The 25,687-nt window shown below is 37.1% G+C and overlaps 1 protein-coding gene across 1 annotated transcript in view; it reads right to left on the bottom strand.

Moving 5' to 3' along the window:
• Positions 1–25,687, bottom strand: part of ADAMTS16 (ADAM metallopeptidase with thrombospondin type 1 motif 16) — a 248,323-nt gene that overhangs the window by 22,576 nt on the left and 200,060 nt on the right. The window contains exons 19-20 of the mRNA XM_069076863.1: positions 1,420–1,621; positions 1,050–1,244 (exon numbers count right to left, since the gene is read on the bottom strand). Coding sequence (XP_068932964.1) covers positions 1,050–1,244; positions 1,420–1,621 — 397 coding nt within the window. The remainder of the gene's footprint in view (positions 1–1,049; positions 1,245–1,419; positions 1,622–25,687) is intronic.

Genomic DNA, 25,687 nt, shown 5'->3' with positions numbered 1-25,687 from the left:
GTGATTTTCTATAATCTTGGCCAGGCCATGTTTTTCTGTTCTTTTGAGCCAACTATCTAACTTTTATGGTAGCTATAATAAAGAAGAAACAACATGGTATAGGGGATAAAGAACTGGCCTCTTAGCTAAGAAGACTTAGAGATTATAAATTTGTAGAAAAGGTGATGATCTGTATTGGTAAAATGAATATCCTAATTTGGGAATTCAGTATACATTTGAAATCACACATCCAGCCCCTATTCCTATCCCAGGGATAACTAAGCTCTAACTATCTATTTGATGGATGTGCTTAAGACCTGAATGGGTGTAAGAGACTCATGTTGATTGTAGTATTTCAATTAGAATATCATAATAAAGGCCATACAATCAATTTAATCTTTTCAGAAAACTAAATATTTTTCCTTTCCCATATTTAGAAGTAACTATACTGAAGTTGTAGAAGATACAAAATATTCTTTAATCCTATCTTTTACATCAAATTAAAATAAAAACAGATCCCTGCTACTGCATATTGAGTTAGAAAATCACGAATTAATATTGTCTGTGTTGTACTGTATTTTTATTTATTTTTGTTAATAATTTTCCAATTACATTTTAATCTGACACCTGATACAAACTCCAGATAAGCATCTTCTCTAAATGAAACTTGTGTCAAGCCAAAGAGAAACTCAACCTAATTCAATCAGGCACTAGGCAGAGTAATTTATTTACACATTCTTTTTTTATTTTGAAGATGATACTTCCGGTGGATATCACTATTCATGTGACTTTTCTCTTAAATGAGAGACAGTGAAAAGAACACTGGAGTTGGAGCCAAAGGATCTGGATTCCTATGGGAACATTGATAGTGCAACCATATGCACATCACCTAAGCTCTCTGTGACCAGTCCTCTACACAGGGTAGCTTTTAAATCATTGTTCAATGTTGGGCCTCAATCCCTTCTGAAAAGATATTCAGTGTCTTTGAAAAGAATTAACTGGTTTAATTTCTTCTTTCACAGCTACTGGAATAACATTCTAGCAATTGATCAGAATTGAAACATACCCACCTCTGACCAGGCAGACACAAGCCATTGTAGTTTCTTGTGTTTATGGCAGCGTTTAAGCAAACAGGCTTCTTGAGTTTGGGGTTTCATTTCTGTGAAACAGACAGCATCAGGCAGAATCTGAGCCCGAGAAGATGGGTTAATGCTTTTACAGGTCACAGATCTCTTTTTCCATCCTTTCCCACATGTTCTTGAACACTAAAGAAGAACAATGAGTAAATAATGGAAAGGAAAAGCCAATAAAGGAAAATATACTAGGCTGGCCTGTGAGTTTTCAGGAGGAAGACCCTAAATGACATCTGTAAAAGCAAGGGCTTGGAAATAGGTACCGATCTCATTTCTGTGCTTCCTGCTTGGAATATGAATAACTTACCTCTGACCAGGGCCCTGCACTCCAGGCTGGTGGGCAGCTCTGAGTATTGCAGATCTGTCTGCTGGGAGGGACTGGCTGAGGACAAAGAGTGGCAGACACCAGCTCTGATTTAGAGTGAATCCACTGCATGCACTGAACCAGCCTAGATTGTTCTCCTATGCCACAGGTCAAGCTGCAGGTGCTCCAGTTCCCCACTGACCAGCTGGGAGAAGACAAAGCAAAAGTCATTAAGATTTGTGAATATCTATCCATCTTCCATGCTAGAAAGAAGGTAATTATATTTAGTATTTCTATTTTAAATATTTTTATCATTAGTAGTAGTAGTTATTTCCTACACTAACACTACTAAGGAAACTCAGAATATTTTTTTTCCACACTGAAGAAGTAATATTTTCCAGGTAGGTGAGGAGGTAGATTGAGTGCTAGACCTGGGTTCAGGATGATCTGAGTTCAAATCCAGCTTCAACCATTTATTAGCTATGTGATCCTGGGCAAATCACTTAACCTCTATCTACCTCAGCTTCCTCATCTGTGAAGCTTTACAATAATAACAATAATAATAATGATAATAGAATATACTTCCCAGGGTTATTGTTGTTAGGCTAAAATGAAATAAAGGAGAAAGGGAATAAGTATTTATTTAGCACCTACTATGTGTCAAGCATTACGCTAAGCGCATTTTTACCTCATTTGAACCTCACAACAACTGTGTGAAATGGGTACTGCTATTATCCTCACTTTACAATTCAGGAAGCTGAAGCAAATAGAGGTTAAGTGATTGCCCAGAGTCACATAGCTAGTAAATGTTTAAGGCTATATTTGAATCCAGTTCTTCTAGATTCAAGGTCCAGTCTTTTATCTACTGGGCCACCAGCTGCCTCTAAATTTAAAGTTAGTATTTTTAAAATGCTTCACAAACCAATAAATGCAAGTTGCTATCATTGTCATCATCAATTATCATCATCATCATCATCATCTTCAAATTCTGCCCCACTGACTTGCTTCCCTTATCAATTCTTCTCTTCCTTTTCCTCAACACTTCTTATCCTCCCAAATGGAGAACTAACTTGTATAAGATAGAGTATTTTTCAAAATTAAGAAAAAGAAGTCTAATAAGTATTCTAGATGTGAATAAGAAACATGTTCCCCTGCTTTAATTCACCTTTGTTTGTGGAAGCCCTCAAATATTATATACTAAGTAATTTTATTTCTTGAGCACATCTCCATTATGCATTTAATGAACCCAAATAGCCCAATGTCACCAAAACTCATCTTTTTTTTCACACCAGTTTCTTCTTTGGTATTTTATGTGATTCTGAATCATGGTATACCATGTCCTCGGAAGGATTAAAATAATAAATAATCTTAAGAACAAAGAAAAGACATATGGTAGGTGAAAGAAGGCCACAGGATTCACTTATGGACACCATCAAAGACAGGTGGGATTGAAAAAGGAGACTGGCTGGACATTAAGAGAGAGTGTAGGTTAAGAGATGGATAACACAAGTTTCATTGTTATTCATGATGTATTAAAGGACAAAGAGCAAGACTGCCAGCATATTAGGTAGGTAATTCATGGAGAATTTCTGGAAAGAAACAGGCAAGAATTCTAAGGATGAAAAGGTCTAACTGAGTTTTGTTCTGCATTGAAGGTATGAGTACCCACACTCATGAAATCATGATCTAACAAGTTATCAATTTATTTTCCAATTCAAGAAACTGAGGCCAAGGTGGAACAACTTGTCAAAAAAAACATGCTATAGTAGCTCAAATGATCTCCTGTGGAATGGGAACTGAGGTCTACCTGAAAGGTTAGTCTGAATAGTAAGACAAATAAAATGTCAAAAAGGGCTTATGTTCTAAGTTCACCAAGCTATGTCATGTGAAAGTCCTGGAGTAAAATGCAGGAAAACAAGCTCTGTGGTTGCCCTAGATGTGAAAACAGAAGTAACTATACCTGCTTTATTCCACCACTGTCTTTATTAGCTCGAAAATATTATCTATTAAGTGTATTTCCTAAACAGATATCATTGTATTTTTGGGAAATTATGGAAAATCTGAAATGTCAACTTTTGGACCCAGAAAAATAAAACAATATACCTCCTTATGAACTGTCCCATTTTTAACTGGGGAAAAGTTTCAGCTTTCCAGCCCAAATGGCTAATCTATTAAAAAAAGACATTCTCAATCTATCCTTATTATGAAAGCCAGCCCTTTAACATGTGCTGCTTGACTTTTTCATTCATTGATAATCCCTCCCCTTTCTCTGTCTTCATTATCCCTGTTTGCATTTATGGTAGTTTCTACTTTCTCCTCCTTTCTTATATTTGTTCTCCCTTTCCCGAAGCCTTATAAATTATAATTGGTGTGTCCACACAGGGGTTGCAACAGACATCTTGGCTGCTTCAAGGCTTTTCACACCATCTTGTTAAGTCCTTCTGTCTCCACTGTCTTAAGCCATTCCAACTGTGTTGATCCAGTCTTTCCCCTCCCCTCTTGACTGCACATCATTAAGAAATCCTTCTCTTGAACAAAGCTCATTCATACTGTATCTGGAAACTCAAAGTGTCTGGTCTGTGTCATGGACAGAGCTGTGGGGGAGAAGTCTTGATTTCAGCTCATGAAACAATCCAAGTCAACACAAGATCCTGCCCTTTGCCATCTTATGTTTCTTTAGCTCCTTGATCTTCAGGAGTAATTTCCCAAAACTAGATACACACAGTAGCATACCAACTGTCATGTTGATTGGTTCTAGTATAGTTTTGCCTTTTTTTCCTAAGTCTCCAAGTCTCCAGTCTGAACAAAATAAAGGGCTGGTAAAGTGTCAAGTCAAAGGTATGGTTCCAATTTCAGAAATTAAAAGATTGAGCCATACATAGTCAGTACTTTCCATCAGCTCAGTCACTTACCCATGAGACATATGCTTTTGTCTCCCAGGAGTGCCTGGAGAAATGCTAGGGTTTTATGATCTTCAATTGCCAGGTTAGATAGTATTTTCTGGCATCATTTGTTTCAGTTTTATGCCCCATTTGCCACTATTCACCAACTGTTTCTGAAGAAAGCTACAAGCCATTTAAAAAATTCTTTTTTAAATCAATCACATTTTGGTTCCAGACTTGGGATACTTCCTTTCAAGATGCAAAATTCCGACATGGGTAATTGATTTAAGTAAAGTGTCTTGACATAAAGCTGCCACACAAGCAGACATATTATGTTCTGGCGAAAATCCAAACTCTAGGATAATGTCAACATTAGATGACACCTTAAGCATTAGACAAAAAGTTAATCCTGTAAAGAACCAATACAGAGGATTTGCTCATTTATTGGGCTTAAAAAGGTGTCAAATACTCAAAGTGATTACTGCTTTTTAGTGATTGTGCCTTTAGGATAACAATGTTATAAAATTTTGTCCAGCTTTTGAAAATTTAATATCAATCAGGTCTGTCATACCATTTCCCCCCAAATTTACTGCAAAGAAGGGCTAATTACAATGAATAAGCATATGATAAAGTTGTCTTTACTTGTAAGTCATCATGATATATATAGTCTTTGATACCTCATTGAAGGCAAAGAATAATACTTATTTTGATACCTTGATTTACTGTAGTACAGACCTTAGTATAAGTTAGGGTCCATCTTAGAAACTGTCCAAAGGGTTTATTTAGTAATAGAATTACAGAAGGACCTCATTATGACATTATTTTCTCGAAATAATACATTCTTTCAGTTTAGAGCCTGAACAGAATTAAACTAGGGTTCTAGCATACACATACTTTTTAGAATGCTAACATTTATTTATTTTCTTCCTCTAAAGTCCTCCTGTGTTCACCAGATCATGGTGTGGAGGTGCCCCTGGGTTTACCAAGGCTATCCTAGCAGATACAAAAACCTAACAGGTCCTACTGTGGGCCGAAGGCTTCAAGTAAATACCTGGAAATGGATTCTGCATGTCTTTGGAGAACCAGCCCTGACAAATTCAGAGGGGCTCATCACCATAAAGTTGGACACTAGGTAATGTGTGTTTGCACAGCAGCTCTTACAGAACTAATTTTCTCCATACCATTTTTAGGCAGTTTGTAAGCCTCGCCTAAGGTCTCATTTCACATTAAGAAATTTTTGGTGATCTCTGCAAGATAAATTATCCCTGGGAAACATTCTCATAAACCTAATCCTTCAACTATCTGACAACAGTTATCTGCATGATTCTTGAGCTAATACAGATAAAGAACTAGACTAACTTTTTCTTTTAAAAAATGGCTTCTTGTTATGCAGTGAGTCCTTAAAACTCTGCCAGTTAGGAAATCTACCTTTTGTTCAGAGAAAATTTAAAAGAAAATGCAGGGGAGATCCATATGTTCAACATGTGTAATGTCTTAGGGATTAAAATAATTTCAAATCAATAAACACTAATCACCTGCTCTGGGTAATGAACTATGCTAGGTAGAGGGGTTACATATATACAGATCCCTCTCTTCAAGGAATTTATATTGTCCTGGGGCCCTACTCAAGACATTCAGATAAGTAAATACAAGATCATTTGAGGAAAAAAGAGTACTAACAACCATGGGTGACTAGATGAGTGGAAGAGGTGGCATTTGACTGGGGAAACTAGGAATTCTAAGAGGAAGAGAAGAAAATGGAAGGCAATCAGGCCTGGAGGACAGTCAGTACAAATGCATAGAACTACACAAGCATCTAATGGCACACACCATTCTATTCTATGTAATGCTATTAGGGCAGAAGCACTTAAATACATGCCAATTGGGAAATCTACTTGTTTATAGTGAAACTTAAGAAATCTATTTCAAGAGGAAATGTAGATGCAACCCATGTGCTCAATAATCATAGTGTCTGAGGGATGGGTGTATCAATGTCCTTGAACAGCTCAAAACAAGGAACCATCAGAATGAAAAATACAAATTGGATTTGACAAAGGGTCAAGAAAACAGCCAACTAAACTAAGCCTGCAAAGGCTACAAGTAGGGAACCAAAGGTGAGAAAGTGGCACTCCTGGTAGCAGAGGATTCCTTTGCTTTTTCATCTTCTCCAAAAGGCTCAGAAGTGATGGAGAGGGGTTCTTAGGGAAAGAGAACCCACTGAGAAGACATCTGCAGATGGGGATGGGGAAGAAAGAGGAGAGGAAAAGAATAGCATCTAATTGCTCTACAGTTAGTCATGACCAGTGGCAGCTGAGGAAAGAAACTGGCATGAAAACTAATGGTAGGAAGTCCAAAGTGATCTCATTGGACTTGGAAGCACAACAGTCAACAAGAACCAAACTTGCAAAAGTCAGAAAGATTTTGACTCCTGGAGTCAATCATGAGGCAGCTAGGTGGCCTGAAGGACAGAGCTTTGGGCCTAAAGTCAGGGAAACTTGCATTCAAAGACTTGGCCTCAGACACTAACTGAGTGGTCCTGGGTAAGTCATTTAATCTCTTTTCCTTCATCTGTAAAATGGGGATAAGTGTACCTTTCTCTCAGGGTTGTTGTTAGGGGAAAGTGAAATATATTTTAAAATCACCCTAAAGCACTAAATAAATGTTAGCTATTGTAATTGTTATTGTTCTTATTGTTTTTGTTATTTATTACTGTTGCTATTGTTATTTGACAGTTCTGTGGACTTTGGGAATCACAGCAAGGCACCATGTATTTTCTTTTTATTTTCTTCCTTCCTACTTTCCTTCCTTCCTTCCTTCCTTCCTTCCTTCCTTCCTTCCTTCCTTCTTCATGTTGGTTTTTGATGTTTAAGTTGCTTTTTGATGCTTAAGAGTTTGAATTAGACTGCCCAGTACAGATTTCCCAAGATTCTGCATGGGTGCTCAGAATCAGGAAACAGAATAAAATAGTGATACAATGAAAAGTACAGATGATTAGGAATAAGGGATCATGCATTTACATCTTGGCTTTGAAATCCATATAACTTTGGGCTTGTCACTTAATCTCTCAGGCCTCTATTTTCTCATCTTCAAAAGAAGAGGAAATTGGTGATATCAAATTCAAACTGGACCCACTAAACCATATATAAGGATCCCTTTGGGCTCTCTACTGACCTAGAAAACACATATTAATATTATCTATGTTTGATTGCATATTTATTTTGTTAAATATTTCCTGATTACATTTAGTTTGGGCACTCTTAGGAGTGTTGTGGGCTCAATATGACCCATGGACCTCATGTATGGAACCTCTGTTCTAGATTATTTCTTTGGTTCCTTATAGCTCAAAATCCTGTATTTATAAATAGGTAGCACAGAAACTTTGTAATCCTGATGGCAGGACGAGGAGGTTGCATAGGTTATAATTTGAATGGGAGGCCCCATAGGAATAATAGAATGCAGAGAAAGTAACAATCATGGAATCTTAGAACAGGATGGGTCCTCTGAGGTCACTCAGTCCAACCTTCACTCAATGCCATAAATCCTATCTAGAACAAATATCCCTGACCTGTAGTCATCGAACCTATACTTGAACCTAGAATTCAAGAGGAATTGTGACCCCAGTTGCCATTCACTCTATAGTTCACTTTCCTCATCTATTAATTTGGGGTTTTACTTTTTATCCATCTCCCAGGAGTAGTCATCAGGATTAAATGGGATTTATTAAGTGTATACATCTTGGCAATCTGTCAAATCAGTTAAAGTGGTCAGGGTCATGTCCTCAAAGAGCAGCCAGACTTTAACATTAAGTAAACATGTAAATGAATACTTTGTACAGCCCCTAAGTTACCCCCTATATAAGACTGCCATCTTTGTACATGCCTGATTGGAAAAAATATTTAGTGTCTTAATATTCCCAATATCCAAGCCCTCCAAAGGAAATGGAGGACAACCTGCCCAGAACTAAGCAATCACATTTTCCTCTGCAGTCTCTATTTGGACAGATGTTCTGGTCGCTGACTGGACAAGCTGGGATTGGGCTGTCTGCTGGAACACTTCCTCACCCAGCCTCACTGCCTGAAGGTGGGCCCCTGAGCCTTTTCATCTCAGCATGGAGAGCTCATTACTGACAACTGGTTGGCAGAGAAGCAAGGGTCTAACATTTGGAAAGGAGGAAACCTGGATTGGGAATTCAGCCCCTTGATGAGGGAACCAAAAAACATGTTGTCTACTGGCACATTAGGACTTATAACTTTACAATTTCTGCATTTCTCTGTGCCTGAAAAGTTAGACTCGTGAAACTGAAGTCGATACTTGTAATGAGCTAAATAAATCCAGGCACTGAATTGTTTTAATCTTCAAAGACAGAATTTCTTTGCTGAATCATGCAAAGCTACACTGCAACATATCAAGAACTGAACAGGAAGAAGGTGCCACGGGTGTTAATTTTATGAACTGTGAGAAGTCATGAGTATGTCCAATCCTCACTCACTGTGGGCCAAGATACTATTTTTAATGGGGTTGCCTGTCTCGGTATCCTGTCATCAGATCTTATCTTTAAAAGGATTAGCAAGATCTATCATCCTTGTATTTACAGTCTGAAGGATGGGGAAAATGAAATCATGTGAGACATATGCTTACAGAAAGTGACCTCAGTGTTCTTAAAATCTGCCTTATTAGTCCCCTGTCTCAGTTTAAATCCTTCATCTGAGGGGTGTTTTCTTAGCAGAGCATTGAGGGTGTCTCTGTTCTGTTAACTTAAATGAAAACAACATCAGCTTGTAAAAAAAAAAAAAAAAGAAAAACCCTTACACCCTAAAAGGATGCTGAGCTCTGGCACTCTCTGAGGTGCCCTTGTTTCTAGTACAGCATATATATTTAAAGAGATAACAATTCTAGAGATACCACTTCACCCTGGCAATATGAGTACCCCTACCACTGTCTCTCTGTCTCTCTGTCTCTGTCTGTCTGTCTGTCTGTCTGTCTGTCTCTCTCTCTCACACACACACACACACACAGAGTCTAATCTGTAAACAAAAGTAAGGACAAAACTAACAATCCTTAGGAAAAGGCATTCTATTGATGTATACAATTAAATACATATCACACACACAAATGTTAACATACATATATAATTACATATAAAATAGAGACAAAAATACAAGGTAAATTTGGGAGGGCCAGCAACTGGGTGGGATCAGAAAAGGCTTTTGGAGCTGAGTTTTGAAGGTAATGAAGATTTTAAGAGTTAAAGGTGAGGAAGGAATATTATTATATTTACATAATTATAGGACACCTTTATGTTATGTCTTAAGAGCTACAAAGTGCTTTTTTATCATATGAATTGTCATGTTTGAGGCTAACAGCAATCTTGTGAATAAAATGCTATTATCTTCATTTTACTTTGAGGAATTTGAGTCTCAGAGAAGCTAAAGGACATTCCCAGGGTCACACAACTAATAAATATTGGAGTTAGGATTTGAAAGTAGTTCTTGACTGCAAGAACAGAATGGCATATCATCCTGTAGTATGAGACCTTCTTAGAACAAATCTTTTGGTCTCTGAATCCCTTTATACTCTTAAAAATTATTGAGGACATCCTCCCTCCAGAACTTTTGTTTATGTAGGTTACATCTATCTAAACTTACTATATTAGAAATGAACACATCTTAGTTTATTATGAAAATAGTTTTGACTTCACAGACCTCCCTCCACCTTAATGAGTCTTGGGGACCCCCAAGGATTCCTGGACCCCACTTTGAGAACTGCTTCTCTATGCCACACTGTCTCTAGATAGAGAGGCTAGAATTGAAGTCTTGTCCCTTTGTTCTGCCTGTGACCCCTTCTCCATACTAAAGAAAAATCACCATGCAGACTGATATGGATGGTAAAACTTTGAGCTATAAACCTTATACTGGTGAGCAAAACAGCAAGGTAGGGAAAGAACATCCCGGGCTGTTCACCTTTTTACTAACTCTTTCATGAGGAAGGTTACAGCTGAGACTCTGCTTTGATAGACTCCCTTCTCCCTATCCTAGGCATCCAATTCCTTGACGACTATCACCAATTACTCCTGATTCTGTTTTCTGGGGCCAATTAAATTTCTTTTCCCTGATGACGGCCTTTCAGGTATTTGAAGACAGCTACGTATGTATGGTCCCCCTAAACTCTTCCTCAGACTGCATGTTCTTAACTTACAGCTTTTCTCTGTGTAGCCCAGTATCTAGTTCCTTGTCCTCTGGGGGTTGCAGAGACCTTCATACAGAAATGTATAGATGCTGAGAATTCAGTGCCTCTGGTTACAAGTCTTGGGAGAACCATGAGGTCCGTCTGCTTCTTCACATGCAGAGCTACCAAGTGCATATTTGAAGATGTAAGAGATAGAAGATGGCTTAGAGCGCTGGATCTGGAATCAGGAAAACTTGAATTCAAATTTAGCCTTACTAGTTCTATGACCCTGGGCAAATCATTTTTCTGCTGTCAGCCTCAGTTTCCTTCATTGTAAAATGGGGAGAATAATAGCACTACTTCCCAGGGCAGTTGTGAGCATCAATTGAGATATTTGTAAAGTTCTTAGCACAAGGTCTGGCACTTAGTAGCTGCTTAATAAATATGTTGTCAGATTGTCATGAGGTTCAAACGAAATTATGTGTAAAGTGCTTCACAAACCTTAAAGCACTACACAAAGTCAGCTATTATTATTATAAAAGTTTACAGTGATCTATTGAAAAAATCCAGCCTTTTTAGCCACCTAAATTTGAGAGTTGCTCAGTTATAAATCTTACAAAAACTATAATGCAATTTATCCACAAGACTAATTTGAATTCAAAACAACAGTTTCTAATCACTCTACCATGATTCTTTCGAGGCAATGGTATAATGTAGAACATTAGATATGGAGCTAAAAGACTTTAGTTTTAGTTCCAGGCCCCGTACCTTTGTGACCCTGGGCAAGTTACAACCTCTCTGAGTTTCAAATTTCTCATTTGTAAATTGTAGATATTTGTCTTATCTACCACCCAGGTTGTTGTAAGTGAAGTGCTTTCTAAATCCTAAAGTGCTATATTAGCATACCTCACCATGATAATAGCTAAATAATAATATTTAGTGTTTTTTTAAGGCTTACAAAGTGCTTTAATACATTATCTCATTTTGTGAATATTTTATGTACACTTTAAAAAATCTTTATATTAGGGGCAGCTAGGTGGAGCAGTGAATAGGGCATCAGTCCGGGAGTCAAGAGGACCTAAGTTCAAATTTGGCCTCAGACATTTGACTCACTTACTAGCTGTGTGATCTTGGGCAAGTCACTTAACCCCAATTGCCTTGCCTTTCCCCCTTCAAAAAAATCATATATATATATATATATTTTAAATCTTTCTATTATCTCCCCCACTAGCATATACATTCCTGAGGGTAGGGATTATTTCTGCTTATACATGTGCATCTAGGTGCTTAGCATAGAGACTGATCTAGGAACTTAGTAAATGCTTATTGATGGATAAAGATGAAGTATGCTGTAATGAATAAAGTCTATATTGAACTTGGAATATGGAAAACCCAGCTTTGAATCTTGCATGTTAGATATTAGCATCTTAGATTTTAGCTGAAATACTCTGTATAAGTCACTTACATTTTTCTAGCCTTCAGTTTTCTCATCTATAAAATGAGGAAGTGGGACTCAGTGACATATAAGGTCATTTTTTTTTCAGCACTAAATCTGTGATCTTAGGATTTATTGACTAAGAACTGGAATGCTTATAAAAGAATGTGATAGTTCTCCATTGCAGGGTGAAATAGGGTGTTTTAAGTTCTCAGGTTCTAGCCAGGTTGAGTCAGACTAGTCAGACAGAAGTGAGAGGTCATCAAAATTAATCTTTCTTCTCTTCCGTCCCTCCCTCCTTCCTTCCTTCCTTCCTTCCTTCCTTCCTTCCTTCCTTCCTTCCTTCCTTCCTTCCTTCCTTCCTTCCTTCCTTCCTTCCTTCTTCCCAAACTACCCAATAACTTTGAAAGTAGCACAAGCAGGTTGCTATTCTGTTTAAAGTCCACATCACTTGGTCAAGTCTCTGGGTTATTTGATCCATAAACTAGCCTTTCTCTCTCTCACATATATATCTATATCTATATCTATATTTATATTTATATACACACATATTATATAAATCAAACACACACACACACACACACACATATATGTGTGTATATATAAAAATCTTGATATGCTTCCTGCGAAGCACTTTTTCACTTCAGTGCATGTATAATTACTTAATAATATTCACATAAATTCATCAGATATGGAACTACTGTCATAGTCTTCTGAGATTATATTCCTGATTATTCTATAAGGTATAGAAATATTTTAGAAGACTAAATAATAGGATTGTTCTACCAAAGTTTCTTCTACAGGGAAGTTCGTGGCTCTGGAGTTAATCTTTGGCCAGCTTAATGCACATATTTTATATTATTAATTCGTAGACAAAGATGTAAAATGAACTCAGTAGAGAGGTCAGGGAGGGAGATACAGGTTTGAGAGCCAGCTACATAGAACAGAAATCTCTGAGGGAGAGAAATTAAAAAATTAGTATGAGGAATAGAAGACTGAATCTTGAAAAAGCCCACAGAGGGAAGGAAAACACAATGGAGACACAAATAAGTCAAAAGGTGAAAGAATTAGAAGAGTACATTTTCACTCCTACCTTCTTCTCAGCTCATCTTATCATCTCAATTCCTTTAATAAATCTGGTTCATTGTATGTTACTCCCCCTCCTATAGTCTGTGATCCATTTAGGCTAGCCTTCTCTGTTCCCTACATAGAACATTCCATCTCCCATCTCTGTGCCTTTCATTGTCCATCTCTCATGCCTGGAATGTGCTTCCTCCCTATCTCTGCCTCATGGAATCCCTGTTGAGACACAACTAAAACATCACCTTCCGCTGGAAGTATTTCCTGCTCTCCCCTACACCCAACTGCTACCGACCTTCCTCCCAAACTACTTTGTATATACCTTCTTTGTATATCTTTATATTTATTCACTTTGTATTTATGCTACATCTGTATTTATGTATAAACTTTTGCCTTTCTGATTAAAATGTGAGTAACTATTTCATTCTTTTTCATGTATCTCTAGAGCCTAGCATATAGCAGGCCTAATAAATACTTATTGATCAATAAATTAATTTCTTTATCTATGTTTGTCTTGAATTAATGTTTTATTACATAGTGTTATAGATTGATTATTTGATATATTCACATCTTACTTTCTGAACTAAATGCAAGCTCCTTGTGGACAGGGGCAATGTTGAAAACTTATTTTGACATATTAATGATACTAATATTTCAGATTTTTATATTGTGCTTTTTGAATTACCAATTTCTTGACCTACATGATATAATTTAAACCTCATAACAACTCTCTGAGGTTAGTGCTACAGATATTATTACAAATAAGGAAACTAAGGCTAAGAGATATAACAAAGAGATAAAACTAAGGCTAAGAGATATAACAAAAGGATAAAACTAAGGCTAAGAGATATGATAAAGAGATATTGTGTTAAAGATAGGATTTGAACCCAAGTCTTCCTGAATTCATGTCTAAAATTCAATTACCATGCCATGATTCTTCATGATCTCCTATGGATAAATATCCTATTAAGTGTTATTTGATTAAATGTCAGCTTTGCTGATCCTATTTCACAGATAAGGAAGGTGAGGCACAGCTCTTGTTAAGTACAACAGAACCCTAAACTTGAGGTCAAGAGCACTGTATTCAATTTGTTTGTGCTGGGAAATGGTATTAACATGTGCCTTTCAGATCGTCCAGATTAAATTGATATTTTAAGGGACAGGATGTAAACTGTGCAAGGGGCTATGCATGCTATGCTGGATATACCCCAAATCTTAGTGTATAAAAGTCAATGGAATTATAAAGCATAAGCATTTTTTTGTGTGTGCATGTATGTGTGTATACATATATATGTGTATATATGCATATGTGTATATAATATATTATGAACACATATGTTACACACATACACATATATATTTATATCTGTATGTTACAAAGTATAAGAATTGCTCATTCATATCATCACCCTCTGAACCAAGCAATATTCACCATAGTTTCTTACCATTAGCTGCTTATTGTATAAATAGCCATGGTAAGACCATAATACCATATAACAACAAAGCAAGTAGAAGAGAATCCCAACATGCCTGAGCCATAAGAGACCTCAGAGATCATCTAGTCCAACTCTCATTTTTTTTTAAAGAAATCGGGGTTAAGTAACTTGCTCAAGGATACACAGCCAGTTATTTTTCTGAGTGTGGTGCTGAGTATCTGAGCCTGGATTTGATCCAGGTCATCCCTACACTGGAGCCGGTGCTCTTACTCGCTGAGCCACCTGGCCTCCCCTAAGCAATTGGGGTTAAGTAACTTGCTCAAGGTTACACGGCCAGGTATTTCTGGGTGGGTGCTAAGTGTCTGAGCCTGGGATTCGATCTCCAGGTCATCCTGACACTGGAGCTGGTGCTCTTACTTGCTGTGTTACTTGGCTGGCCCCCAACTCTCATTTTATAGATTAGAATTTCACATTGCTTAAATGCCAATATCGCCCCACTAGTAAGTGACAAGGGTGAGACTCCAGCTGAGGTCTCTCAAGTGTACATCTAGGTTTACTACCTAGTTTGTGGTTTAATGTTACAAGATAAACTTAATTACTAGATGACATAACTTGGGAGGACAAAAGTTTCCCTCAGGATCCTCACCTAACCCACCTAAAAAGAAAGTAAGATCATTAATACTAATAAACCAGGAAGTCTACTCCTTCACTTTGAGTATTCCTTTCTTATAAAATTGGTGAGGTGTAGAATTTTTTTTCTTACCCAATCACTACCTGCTTTGTGTAGATGTTAATATGACTAAAGTATTTAAATAGTCAAGTAATTTGACAAGAAAACGGGACTTGTAATTAACATCCAATCAGGTGGAATGAAGAGTAGCCAAGCAACATTTGCTATGAAATCTCATTATGAAGCCATTCAAGCCTGTTCTATAACATCATTTAATACTAAATCCTATTTAGGGATGAGTGAAATTAATGGAGGGAGTCAGATGATCATAATGAAAAAAATGATTATTCCAGATTAAAAAAAAACACCTTTCATTTTCCCTTATAAGGCTATGGTTAGTGGAAGATACACTCAAATATTGTTTACTTGTGTTTTTATCAGGGATAATAATAATAATTTCTAAAATGCTAACAAATTATTTTATGATAATGATACTTATTAATATATAGAGATTTATGTTTGTAGAGCACATTACATATATTTCATAATGTTAATTTTACAGATGAGGAAAGAGGCAGATACAGGAAGTGACTTATCTAGTGTCACACAGCTAATGTCTGAGGAGGAATTCAAACACATGTCTACCTGACTCCAAGTCCACAGCTTTTGGACAAGAGGAATTTAATGGTAAAAGAAAAGTGAAGCAGGGATAGGATAACTGTATCCCCCCTATTGCTGCTGTTCACCTAAGTCTGAGAGTTTTTCAAGCTAATTTTACTTAATCTTAATGATGTGATGTGGGGAGCAGAGCCTATTCCAGATTCAGCATAGAACAGTAGCAGCAAGAAAAGGAGAAAGGGCAGATGATTCAAGTTGACTTCAAGGTTCACAATGGAAGCAACTATCAGCAGACACTGCAAAGTTTTCTCTTGCTTTAACTCAACTGATATAAACTAAAACTGCTAAGGGCAGGTCCAAACAATGGAGGAAAGACAGTCATGGGTTAAATACGAATATAAATATATATATGTATATATATACACACATATACATATATATACACATATATAGTGTGTATGCATATATGCATGTATTAAATAGTTATAATTATATATAATACATATATAATATATTATATATAATATGATGCAATGTAATATATAATAGATATAATATTATATATAATATATTATATATTCTCTTTTGATCCTCATCACAATGCTGTAAGATAGGTACTATCCTCATGTTACAGATAAGGAAAATAAGGCAGAGAGAGGTTGAATTACTGACTTGTCCTGGATTCCAGTGTCCGGTAAGCAGTCTTCACTGAGGACCCAAGGTTTCTTTGCACTTTTTTTTAAAGCAATTGGGGTTAAGTAACTTGCTCAAGGTTACACGGCCAGGTGTTTCTGGGTGGGTGCTAAGTGTCTGAGCCCGGATTCCATCCCCAGGTCATCCAGACACTAGGACCGGTGCTCTTATTCGCTGTGCTACCTGGCCGTCCTTCTTCGCATTTTTTTAATCTGCCTCTCCTGACAGATCTGGAACTCAGGAAGCCACTAGCTTCTGCTTTGGAGTACAAGCCAAGAGGCTTGTATGTGTTCCCCAATGTAGCCAAAGAGCAGAGTCCCTAGCCATGTTTTTGCTTTTCTTCTTCCCTTTCTATCCACAAGTCAGAAACCAGAGACCTTAGACTTGATTTTCCTGGCTCTGGAGATGGTAGCAGGTGAGGCAAAGCTGAAAGGTCAAGATTTCTTTTACAAGCCCTTGTTTGCCTGTCTGATAGGGCAACCTGTGGTTACTCACATGACCTGGATAATGGAAAGTCCTTTCTATGGAAACTCCAGAGGTTTCCCTCTGGAAGAACTCCAAGTTGGAGAATTCTAGAATTCAGCTTTCTAGGTAGAGAAGAGATTTCTTAGATAGTATGATGCCAGAATCTAGCCTTCTACCTAGAAAAGAATTACTTCTTAGCACTAGCCTTAGGGATTGCCTTGTAATCTTTCATTCAAGAGTGTAAGGGTTTGACCTTCTTTCCACAAAAAAGGAGGATTTCCTGAACAGTGTACTTTTTAGGGACATTGGACTTAAAAGGAAGGAAGTTACTTCCCCCCAAGTTCTAAAGTATTGCCCTTTTTTGAGGAGTCCAAATCTTAGTATAGCACTACTAGCTTGAGGAGGGAGGGGGCAGGGAGCAGGATTAGGAGTGAAAGAAATGGGACCTGTGTAGAAGCCTATGAAGAATTCACTTGTGGAGAATTCAAATAGATAGATAATACTGAGACACAAAGACTTTGGGAATGGCAGAAAAGGACACACTGAAGAGAGAGAATTATCTTGATTGTTTGTAGGCTACTTATCTGCTTCTTTAGATATCTTCTATACTTGTTTAATCAATGTTATATATGTGCATATATATACACATGCACACATACATACAAACATGCACATGGGTTTTTGGACCTGCATATGCATGTATAAACACACACACGTACATGTGTATGTGAATATATACATACTCAGATATGTGTGTATAGTCCCAAATACACATATACATATATAAATATAGTCCCAAAAGTCTTTGTGCAGTTTTAAGCTTTAATAAAACCTCAATTCAAGTCCAACATTGTAAGTATACATATGTATGTCTGTATGTAACTATAGATATACTACACAGACACACACACACAGAGTATAGTTATATGTATATGTAGTGGGGCTTTGCTTTGTGCATGTCCAGATCACCTAATATGGAGGCACTCACGTGGGAGACACCAGGGACCAGATTTTGGAAGAAGACATTCTGTGTTTCTTTGCCATGGAGACAGGAATAGACTTCCCATTATGTTGTGTGGCTAGAACAGGTGGCACCTTTAAATGTGCCTGACTCTAACAATTTCATTTTCTCTTTGCCAGGGTTTAGGGGGAGGCAGGTCCTGCTAACTTGAGGCATGGACACCATGAATGGAGCTGAGTGAGGAGAAGGACTGTTTTTCCCTCCTGAGCCCTTGAGGAAATAAATTTGGGGCTTTGCTCTGTTTCCTTTTTCCTTTTAATTTCTAGGCACAGGCGATGGAGTCCCTAGACCTGGGTTGAGCCATGGTGATTTGGGAAGCAGGAATCTAAGATAGATGTTGCTGCCAGCCCAGCCCAGCTGTGAAAGCTTGAGCACAAGAGGATTTTGGACTTAGAACTTGAGATTCTATTATACAGGAACCGAGTTAAGCTATAACCTAATTCCCCTCCCCTCTCTGGATACGAGGATGGTATCCTTTATATGTTGGGGAGGTGTTTGCATGTTAATTCTTACTATTGTTTTTAAATAAATATTCCTTTGAAAAAGCTGGTCTGACTTTTAAATGGTTACATGTTATTAGAGTTCAGGGGATCCCTAGAACTGAGAGAACAAAATTAGCTTAGAGCCAATGGTTCCTGTAGGCAGCTAGGTAACCCATTGGGGAAAGCTCCAAGTCTGGAGTCAGAAAGATCTGTGTTCAAATGTGGCCTCAGACACTAACTAGCTGTGTGACCCTGGGTAAATCACTTAAACCTGTTTGACTCAGTTTTCACATATGTAAAATGAGATGGAGAAGAAAAGGGCAAACCTCTCTAACATCTTTGCCAAGAAAACACCAAAGGGTTTACAAAGAGACAGGCATGACTGAACAACAACAGAACCAATGGAAGAGAGACTAGATACTTTGTAACCCCATTAAGGATATAGGAAAACCCTTGGGAAGGAGTGAAATATAAATCACTTGACTTCAGGCAATGAGAACTAAAGCAGTTATTGATATATTCACACACCCCCACGTGTTCATATAAATATATGTGCACAGATAGCTAGCTAGTTAGGTAGCTAGATAGCTAGATGAATGAATGGATAAATAGACAGACAGACAGAGAGATAGATAGATAGATAGATAGATAGATAGATAGATAGATAGATAGATAGATAGATAGACAGACAGACAGACAGACAGACACGTTTAGGTACTTAAAAATAAATAAAAAATTAAAAGTGGATAAGTATGAGGTAGTGAGGAAGGGAGGATAGTATCAGTGGGGGGGGAGCAGTCCCAGGAAAATCTTCATGTTGAAAATGTTGCTTAAGCCACATCTTGAAGAAAAATAGAAATTCTACAAGGCAGAAGGGAGGAGACAGTGCTTTTCCAGCATGGAGTATGGCCAGTGCAAGAGTGTAGAGGCAAGAAATATGCTGCCATATGTGAGGAACAGAGAGAAAGCCAATATGGCTAGATTGCACCATGTAAGAGTAGGAGCAATATATAATACATCTGGAAAAAGAGATTAGGGCAAAGTTGTAAAGGTCTTTAAAAGGTAAACAGGGGAGTTTGTATTTGATCACAGAGGCAATGGGGAGCCCTGGAATTCACTGAATAGAGGAATGGCATGGTCAAATATTGACCTAAGGAGAATCATTTTGGCAGCAATGTAGAGGATATAATGGAGTGGGGGTGGGAGATAAGTCAGAGAGACTTACCTATTAGGAGACTTGCTATAACTCGGTGAGAGGTAATTAGGGCCTGAATGATGGTGCTAGATTTTGAGTAATGAGAAGGGGCTGTATGGGAGAGTGGTTGTAGAGGCAAAGTTGGCAAGATTTGGAACCTGATCAGATGGGGAATATGATGGAACTGTGAGGGGCAGTGAGGAGTCACTGAATAACACTGAAATGATAAACCTGAGGAAAAGGAAGAATTGTGGGGCCTTTGGTGGAAATAGGGAAGTTTGAAAGAGAAATGGGATTTGGGAAAATGGTAATGAGGTCTGTTTTAGATATGTTGATTTGAGATGTTTCCAGAACATCCTATGTGAAATGTTTATGAACACTTGTGAGTCTTTTGCATCTTGTGTATTTTCTATGGGGTGAAGTAAAGGCTATACTGTACCCAATAAAGTTACTCATGTTACCTTGAGTGCTTGTATGGGATCTGGGGACCATATTACCCATATCTGTGAAACCTAGAAACTAGCTGTACATAAGTCATATTAAGAGATTTCCCTCTAGCTTGAACCATACATTATAAGCCAAAGAGATGTTGATATTTTGGGTGTTTTCCTCAAATATGATACCCTGAACAGGGAATTAAAATGCTTTTAAATATTTTCAGACAATGCCATTGTTTCCTTTTCAATAAGAATGAGGAATGTTAAAAGAGTCTTCTCCTTCCTTAATTCAATGACTGAAAACAATTTAAATATTTTGGTTAAATGTGTCAACTAGGATTTATAGCTAAATGATAATAATTTATCTAGCCATCTCCTTCACCTGTCTTCTTCCCCTTCCTTATAGATGAGATCCAGAAAGATAAAATACCTTGTTAAAGGTCACACTGCTAGAAGTAACACAGTCAAGAATTGCCCATGTAACCTAACTTTCAAATCAGAGCTCTCCCCTTTGTATAACACTGCCCCAAGAAAGTCAAGGTTAAAAACAATCTTATCTGCACTAGACAGTGTTCATCATATAAATACTATTTTTTTTTACTGCATGGACACTGATTTTTTTACTTTTTTAAGGGAAAAAGATGGTAGATTCACCACTATCAATAAAAACAATGGCTTGTAAATTCAAGACATTGCAACAATGCCGAGATATTGCTGGAGTGCTGATAGGCACTCATTGATTTGCTTTTACATTCATTCCTTTCGGGTACACTGGCACTTCTCTTGCAGCAGAGAGGCAATGAACTAATTCTACCCATTCATTATAGGGCTGAGTGCATCTTCTTAACCCAGGAAGCAATATCTTTAAAACTGCCATATCACTTTACATGAAAGAGGTGTCTCTGAGTTTCATGCTCATTTTGAAGTAGAGCAGAAACAGAATAGGGGAGGACAAAAACAAAGATAAACTGCCCCATGGTGGGAGATGTTGACAGTAAGGAAAACCACATGTTAAAGCTTGTCGTTTCAATGAAAGGTACAGATTGCAAACTTTAAGAGACAAAACAAGATACAGGATTGATGCAACTGTTAAATTGTACTGTATTTTTTTCTAGAAAAGAGAGCTCAAGAAAATGAACAGCATCTCACTTAAGAAAAACCTGAACTTAGATTGAAAAATGCATGACTGGCTTATAAAACAAAGAAAAACCCAGTTGTTTTTCTTGTTATATTGTATTGGTTAATATAGTTGGAACTAAGGGTTATAGGAGGTCCCAGGAGAAATCTTACATATGTAGGGGCATTTTTTTGGACAATGACTAACCTAGTTGGAGTGTTCATTTGATGGCAATTAGCTGATAACGGCTTGGTTGATTTTCATGTAACTGTAAGTGCTGAGTTCTCCCTATTCATAAAACTGAACATATGTGTGTGTATTCGCCAGTGTGTGTATGTGTGTGTGTCTATATTTTTTTCCTACATACATATGTGCTCATTTAAATGCCAGTACAAGAAATAAATGAGCCTATTTTCATTCCATTTCTGATTGGTAACCCAACTGACACTGTTCATAAGCTACTTAAATGATTTCGGATGGAGTTGAAGTCTAGCTACAGTATTAAGGTCAGGTTGTTTCCAAAACCTTCTCCATTAGTTATTATGCGGGTTCAACTTTTCTAACAGCTGAAATATCTTTTCCTGCCTCTCAAGAGAGCCCATTATGGACAGCCAGGGGAAAACTCAAGTGTATAATATGAATTTTAAAATTTTCAAGCTGACCTGTGTTCAGTTATCTTCTTTTAAAATGAATGACCTTCCCATTGATAATACTGCAAGGTTAAATTCATTCTCCAGAGGTTGAGGTGTAAGAGAAATCACCGGTGATCTTGCAGAAAATGCCAGCCCGAACTCAACCATTCATGGGATGAGTATTGAATGTGGAATTTCACATTCTTCATAGTAGTTTACTATTCCCAGTAGTCTCTTCTTACTTTTATTACAAGGACTTGAATATGATGGCACAGCTCCTACTATGTTCCCTGACTTGTCCCACATCTTTGCTTTAATGTTTCTTAGAGTTATGGTCGTAGGTAAATAATCCTAGAGATGATCTTTTCCTGCCTGGTGAGTCATTTTTCTAAGAATGCTTCCCAGTTGTCTGTGTCTAGCACATCTGAACTTTTACAGCCCTGGCAACAAAGACTAAAATTCTTGATGCTAGCTTATTCCAACAACATGCATAGAATGGTGGGGGTTTGGGAGAAAGTTGAATGGGAAAGAAAGTGATCATTGTTAGAATAATTAACATATAATTCTGTATACATATAATATATATTTTGAATATATGTATATGCATGTATATTTGTATACATATACACAGATATGTATATATGAAGCAATATTAATGCCACTACCAGAAATTCCCAGTGTGCTTTGAGATGTAAATTACAAAGATATTTTTAATCACTAACCAGTATTTTAAATGTCAGAATCAAAAGTACACTGTCATTGTTGACATTACCAACGCCAATATTCTGATTTAAAAGATTGTTAATCAGATTCACTGCTGAAAGAACAAGGAAGAGAGAACTGTGGTAACTGTGTAACAAAGCACCTTTGGAAGGGCAAACTGGGTTTCCCTCTTAGGTAATAAAACTGCTAAAATTAAAATATAAGTAGTAGTCTCTTGCTTAAAAAATAATGAGGATTATACATACTGTTGAAAGAGTGGAAGACATCTACTTTTTTACTTTGGTGTTCAAGATACTCCACAATTTGACCAAGCCCCACTCTACCTTTCAAGCCTTGTCTCACACGACTCTCCAAAAGTTGTATCCTGTACTTAAGTCAGATTGAACTAACTTGCTACCTACTTCTTCCACAGCTTTGTTTACACCATTCCCTACAGCCATAATGTCCTATTTTTCATAACCATTTCTCCCTGTTGAAATCTTATATGTTTATTGAGAACTTACTGTCTCAAATGCCATCTCTGCCATGAAGTCTTACTTGATTTCTACAGCCAGAAATAAATGCCCTTACCCTTGGTGGTTCTCACAAGGCACTTAGCTTTTACTTCTCTATGCATGTATACCCATTTGACATTACAGTATTTGTGTGTGTGCTATATTCCACTTACTAGACATTAAGCTCCTTGAGAATGTAGACTATTTCTTATTTTCTATCTCTCTCAATATTTGGCCCAGTGCCCTGTATATGGTAGACACATTAAATACTTGCTGAATTGAGGTTATGGAGCTGCTAATTAATATAGGGATTCACCCCACCCCCCCAAAATAAACCAAATCTGACATTAGGCCAACAAAGTTTAGAGACTGATAAATACTTTTGTGGTTTTGTAGCATCTTCAATATTTTCTTTCTTGAAATCATTCTGAAAATAACTTTAACACAAGAGTAATAGATTGTTTCTACATGAAACTTTAATAGAGAAAATGCTCTTTCTTTTTTTTTCTTTTCCATTATTTTAGGAGACAAATTCAGCCACCAGAATTAGGGCACTTCATGATATAGTTTATCCCATGTTTCAAGAGCTATAAACCTCATGAATCCTCATGCCTGAAAACAAGGTCCATTTAAAAATTGAAGTCAGCATCATCTTTCACCATAATCATAGCCTAATTCCACCTTCTACAGGAAAGAGGTCTCACGATGGTTCTTTCAAAGAGATCAGCCTGATGCCAGGAAATAAATATGTCTACTACATGGGGAAAAAAATCCAGTGTTTATGTAACCTCCTGGCTCAAGTCCCAGAGAAACTAACTATCCACGGTTACTCTCTTCAAAACACCTGGATATTGCCTTCTTTACTTTTTCCTACTGAGCCACAGAGAAGCCACTTGCTGGACTTGTTACCATGGTCAGATTAAGTGGAATCATGGGTGGCCTTAGATATTGTTAGACCATGGAATGTCACTTAAATAATTTTCTTTGACTTTAATAATTTTCTTTGCTGCTACATTTCTTGTAGTCAGCTTCTTAGTGTAGACCTTTAGTAATAATGTGAGGAAGACTACAGAGCAAATTCTGGTAGAGATATTTTTAATCTTCTAACCTTCTCAATGCTGAGTTCTGAGATGAGTGAAATATGCTCTGTTGGACTCTCTGGAATATAACTTATTTTATTATAATGGGTATGATCTATCAGTCAGTCAGAACTGAATTTGAACAGAGCAATATTTAGCTACATTTTCATTAGCCTTTATGGATAATATAAACACTATCCTTGATGTTTAACAAGTTTCACATATGCTCAACATCCCAACAACTAGCCATGGATAAAGGGAGATTCCAGTATTTATAGACCTCATACTCTAGCTCAGCTGGTTTAAATGTTTCAGATTGGGACAGCAGCCAAGCACTGTAGGGTTTATGATAATTTATTCCAAGATATCAAATGCAGAAAATAGAAATAATGTCTGATAGTTTAGCCAGCACTATGATGTCTTTCTTTAACTAGTGTTCTACAATTCTATGAGTCTATGAATCCATGAGCAAGAATGTATGTGATGTAGGGACTTTATGAGTACAAGGATTCATGAGAAAACTACTTTTATATACCTAGCTTTTGCAGTCATTGAAAATTCTATAACTATTGAGTTTAAATTCCTGAATCACACAAAAAATTCTCATTAACATAAAGAGAAAAAAAATTATAAAAGAAATATGTCTAAGAAAGCCAGCAAAGGGTGCTAAATGTACCAGACTGACAGGTGAGTGACTACTTATTAAGATCCAATGTGTATTTGAATAAAATCTAATGGATATATTAGGTATTCAACATTGTAAAAGCTCACCTACCAGGTTTCCAGACATTGTGCTCTGTTAGTTGATTAGGGGTAATGGTGCAAAAATCATGAACTTATTAACATATTTCTTTTCCAGGGCCATAAGCTACACCCTTAATCTTAGCCAACCATCCTACAAACATGTGGGGCACCAACCAGAGCCTATCAATGTATTTTACTTCCCTCTACCTCTAACCTAATATATCCATCCATTTTTTGCTCTTTCCTTTTAAGGGAAGTGACTGCCATATTCCTTCTAATACTATAGTTTCATAGTTATTTGACTTTATCACATCAAGTCTCCATCTCTTCTCTAATTCAGTTACCCACCTGCAAGTGCTTCACTTCCAAGACCCTGAACTCTAAAATTCTTCATCTCAAAACCCTCTAAGTTTTTTATACTATCATTTTTTACTAAACCTACTTTTTGTTCTTTTAATGACCTCCATTAATGACCTTTTAATGACCACCATTTAATGGCCTCTTCCTTGATAATTCAATGATTTATTCTCTGCAATACTTGAATCTATCACTCCCTTGACATTATGCCATTACTGCTTGCTAATCCCTACCACTACCTAATTACCACCATCCAAACCTCATAACTCTTTTTCTATTCCTAGGCTGCCAAATCCTGCTAGAGAAAGTGACAAAATTATGTGGAAAGGGTAGACTACACTTCCTGCTACTTAACCTCAGATGAACCCTCAGGGCTACTAAGAGTCCTTTTTTTTGTCTGTTGAATTGTTTGCTACTTATTGAATTCCCTACAATGGCTATTCCAAAAGTTTTTCATTACCCTTAAGCTCTTAACTTCACACTCACCTCTTTGCCCTATTCTTAGGTAATCTTACTTTACTGTAATAGTCAAAGTCATCTGATAGC

The sequence above is a fragment of the Petaurus breviceps genome, unplaced genomic scaffold (assembly GCF_028583685.1).
Source record: "Petaurus breviceps papuanus isolate PSGF00001 unplaced genomic scaffold, PetGlider_PUasm1.0 151, whole genome shotgun sequence".
Classification (NCBI taxonomy): Eukaryota; Metazoa; Chordata; class Mammalia; order Diprotodontia; family Petauridae; genus Petaurus; species Petaurus breviceps.
The sequence above is the reverse complement of the archived record's forward strand: the minus strand, read 5'-3'. Positions and strand labels throughout refer to the sequence as shown.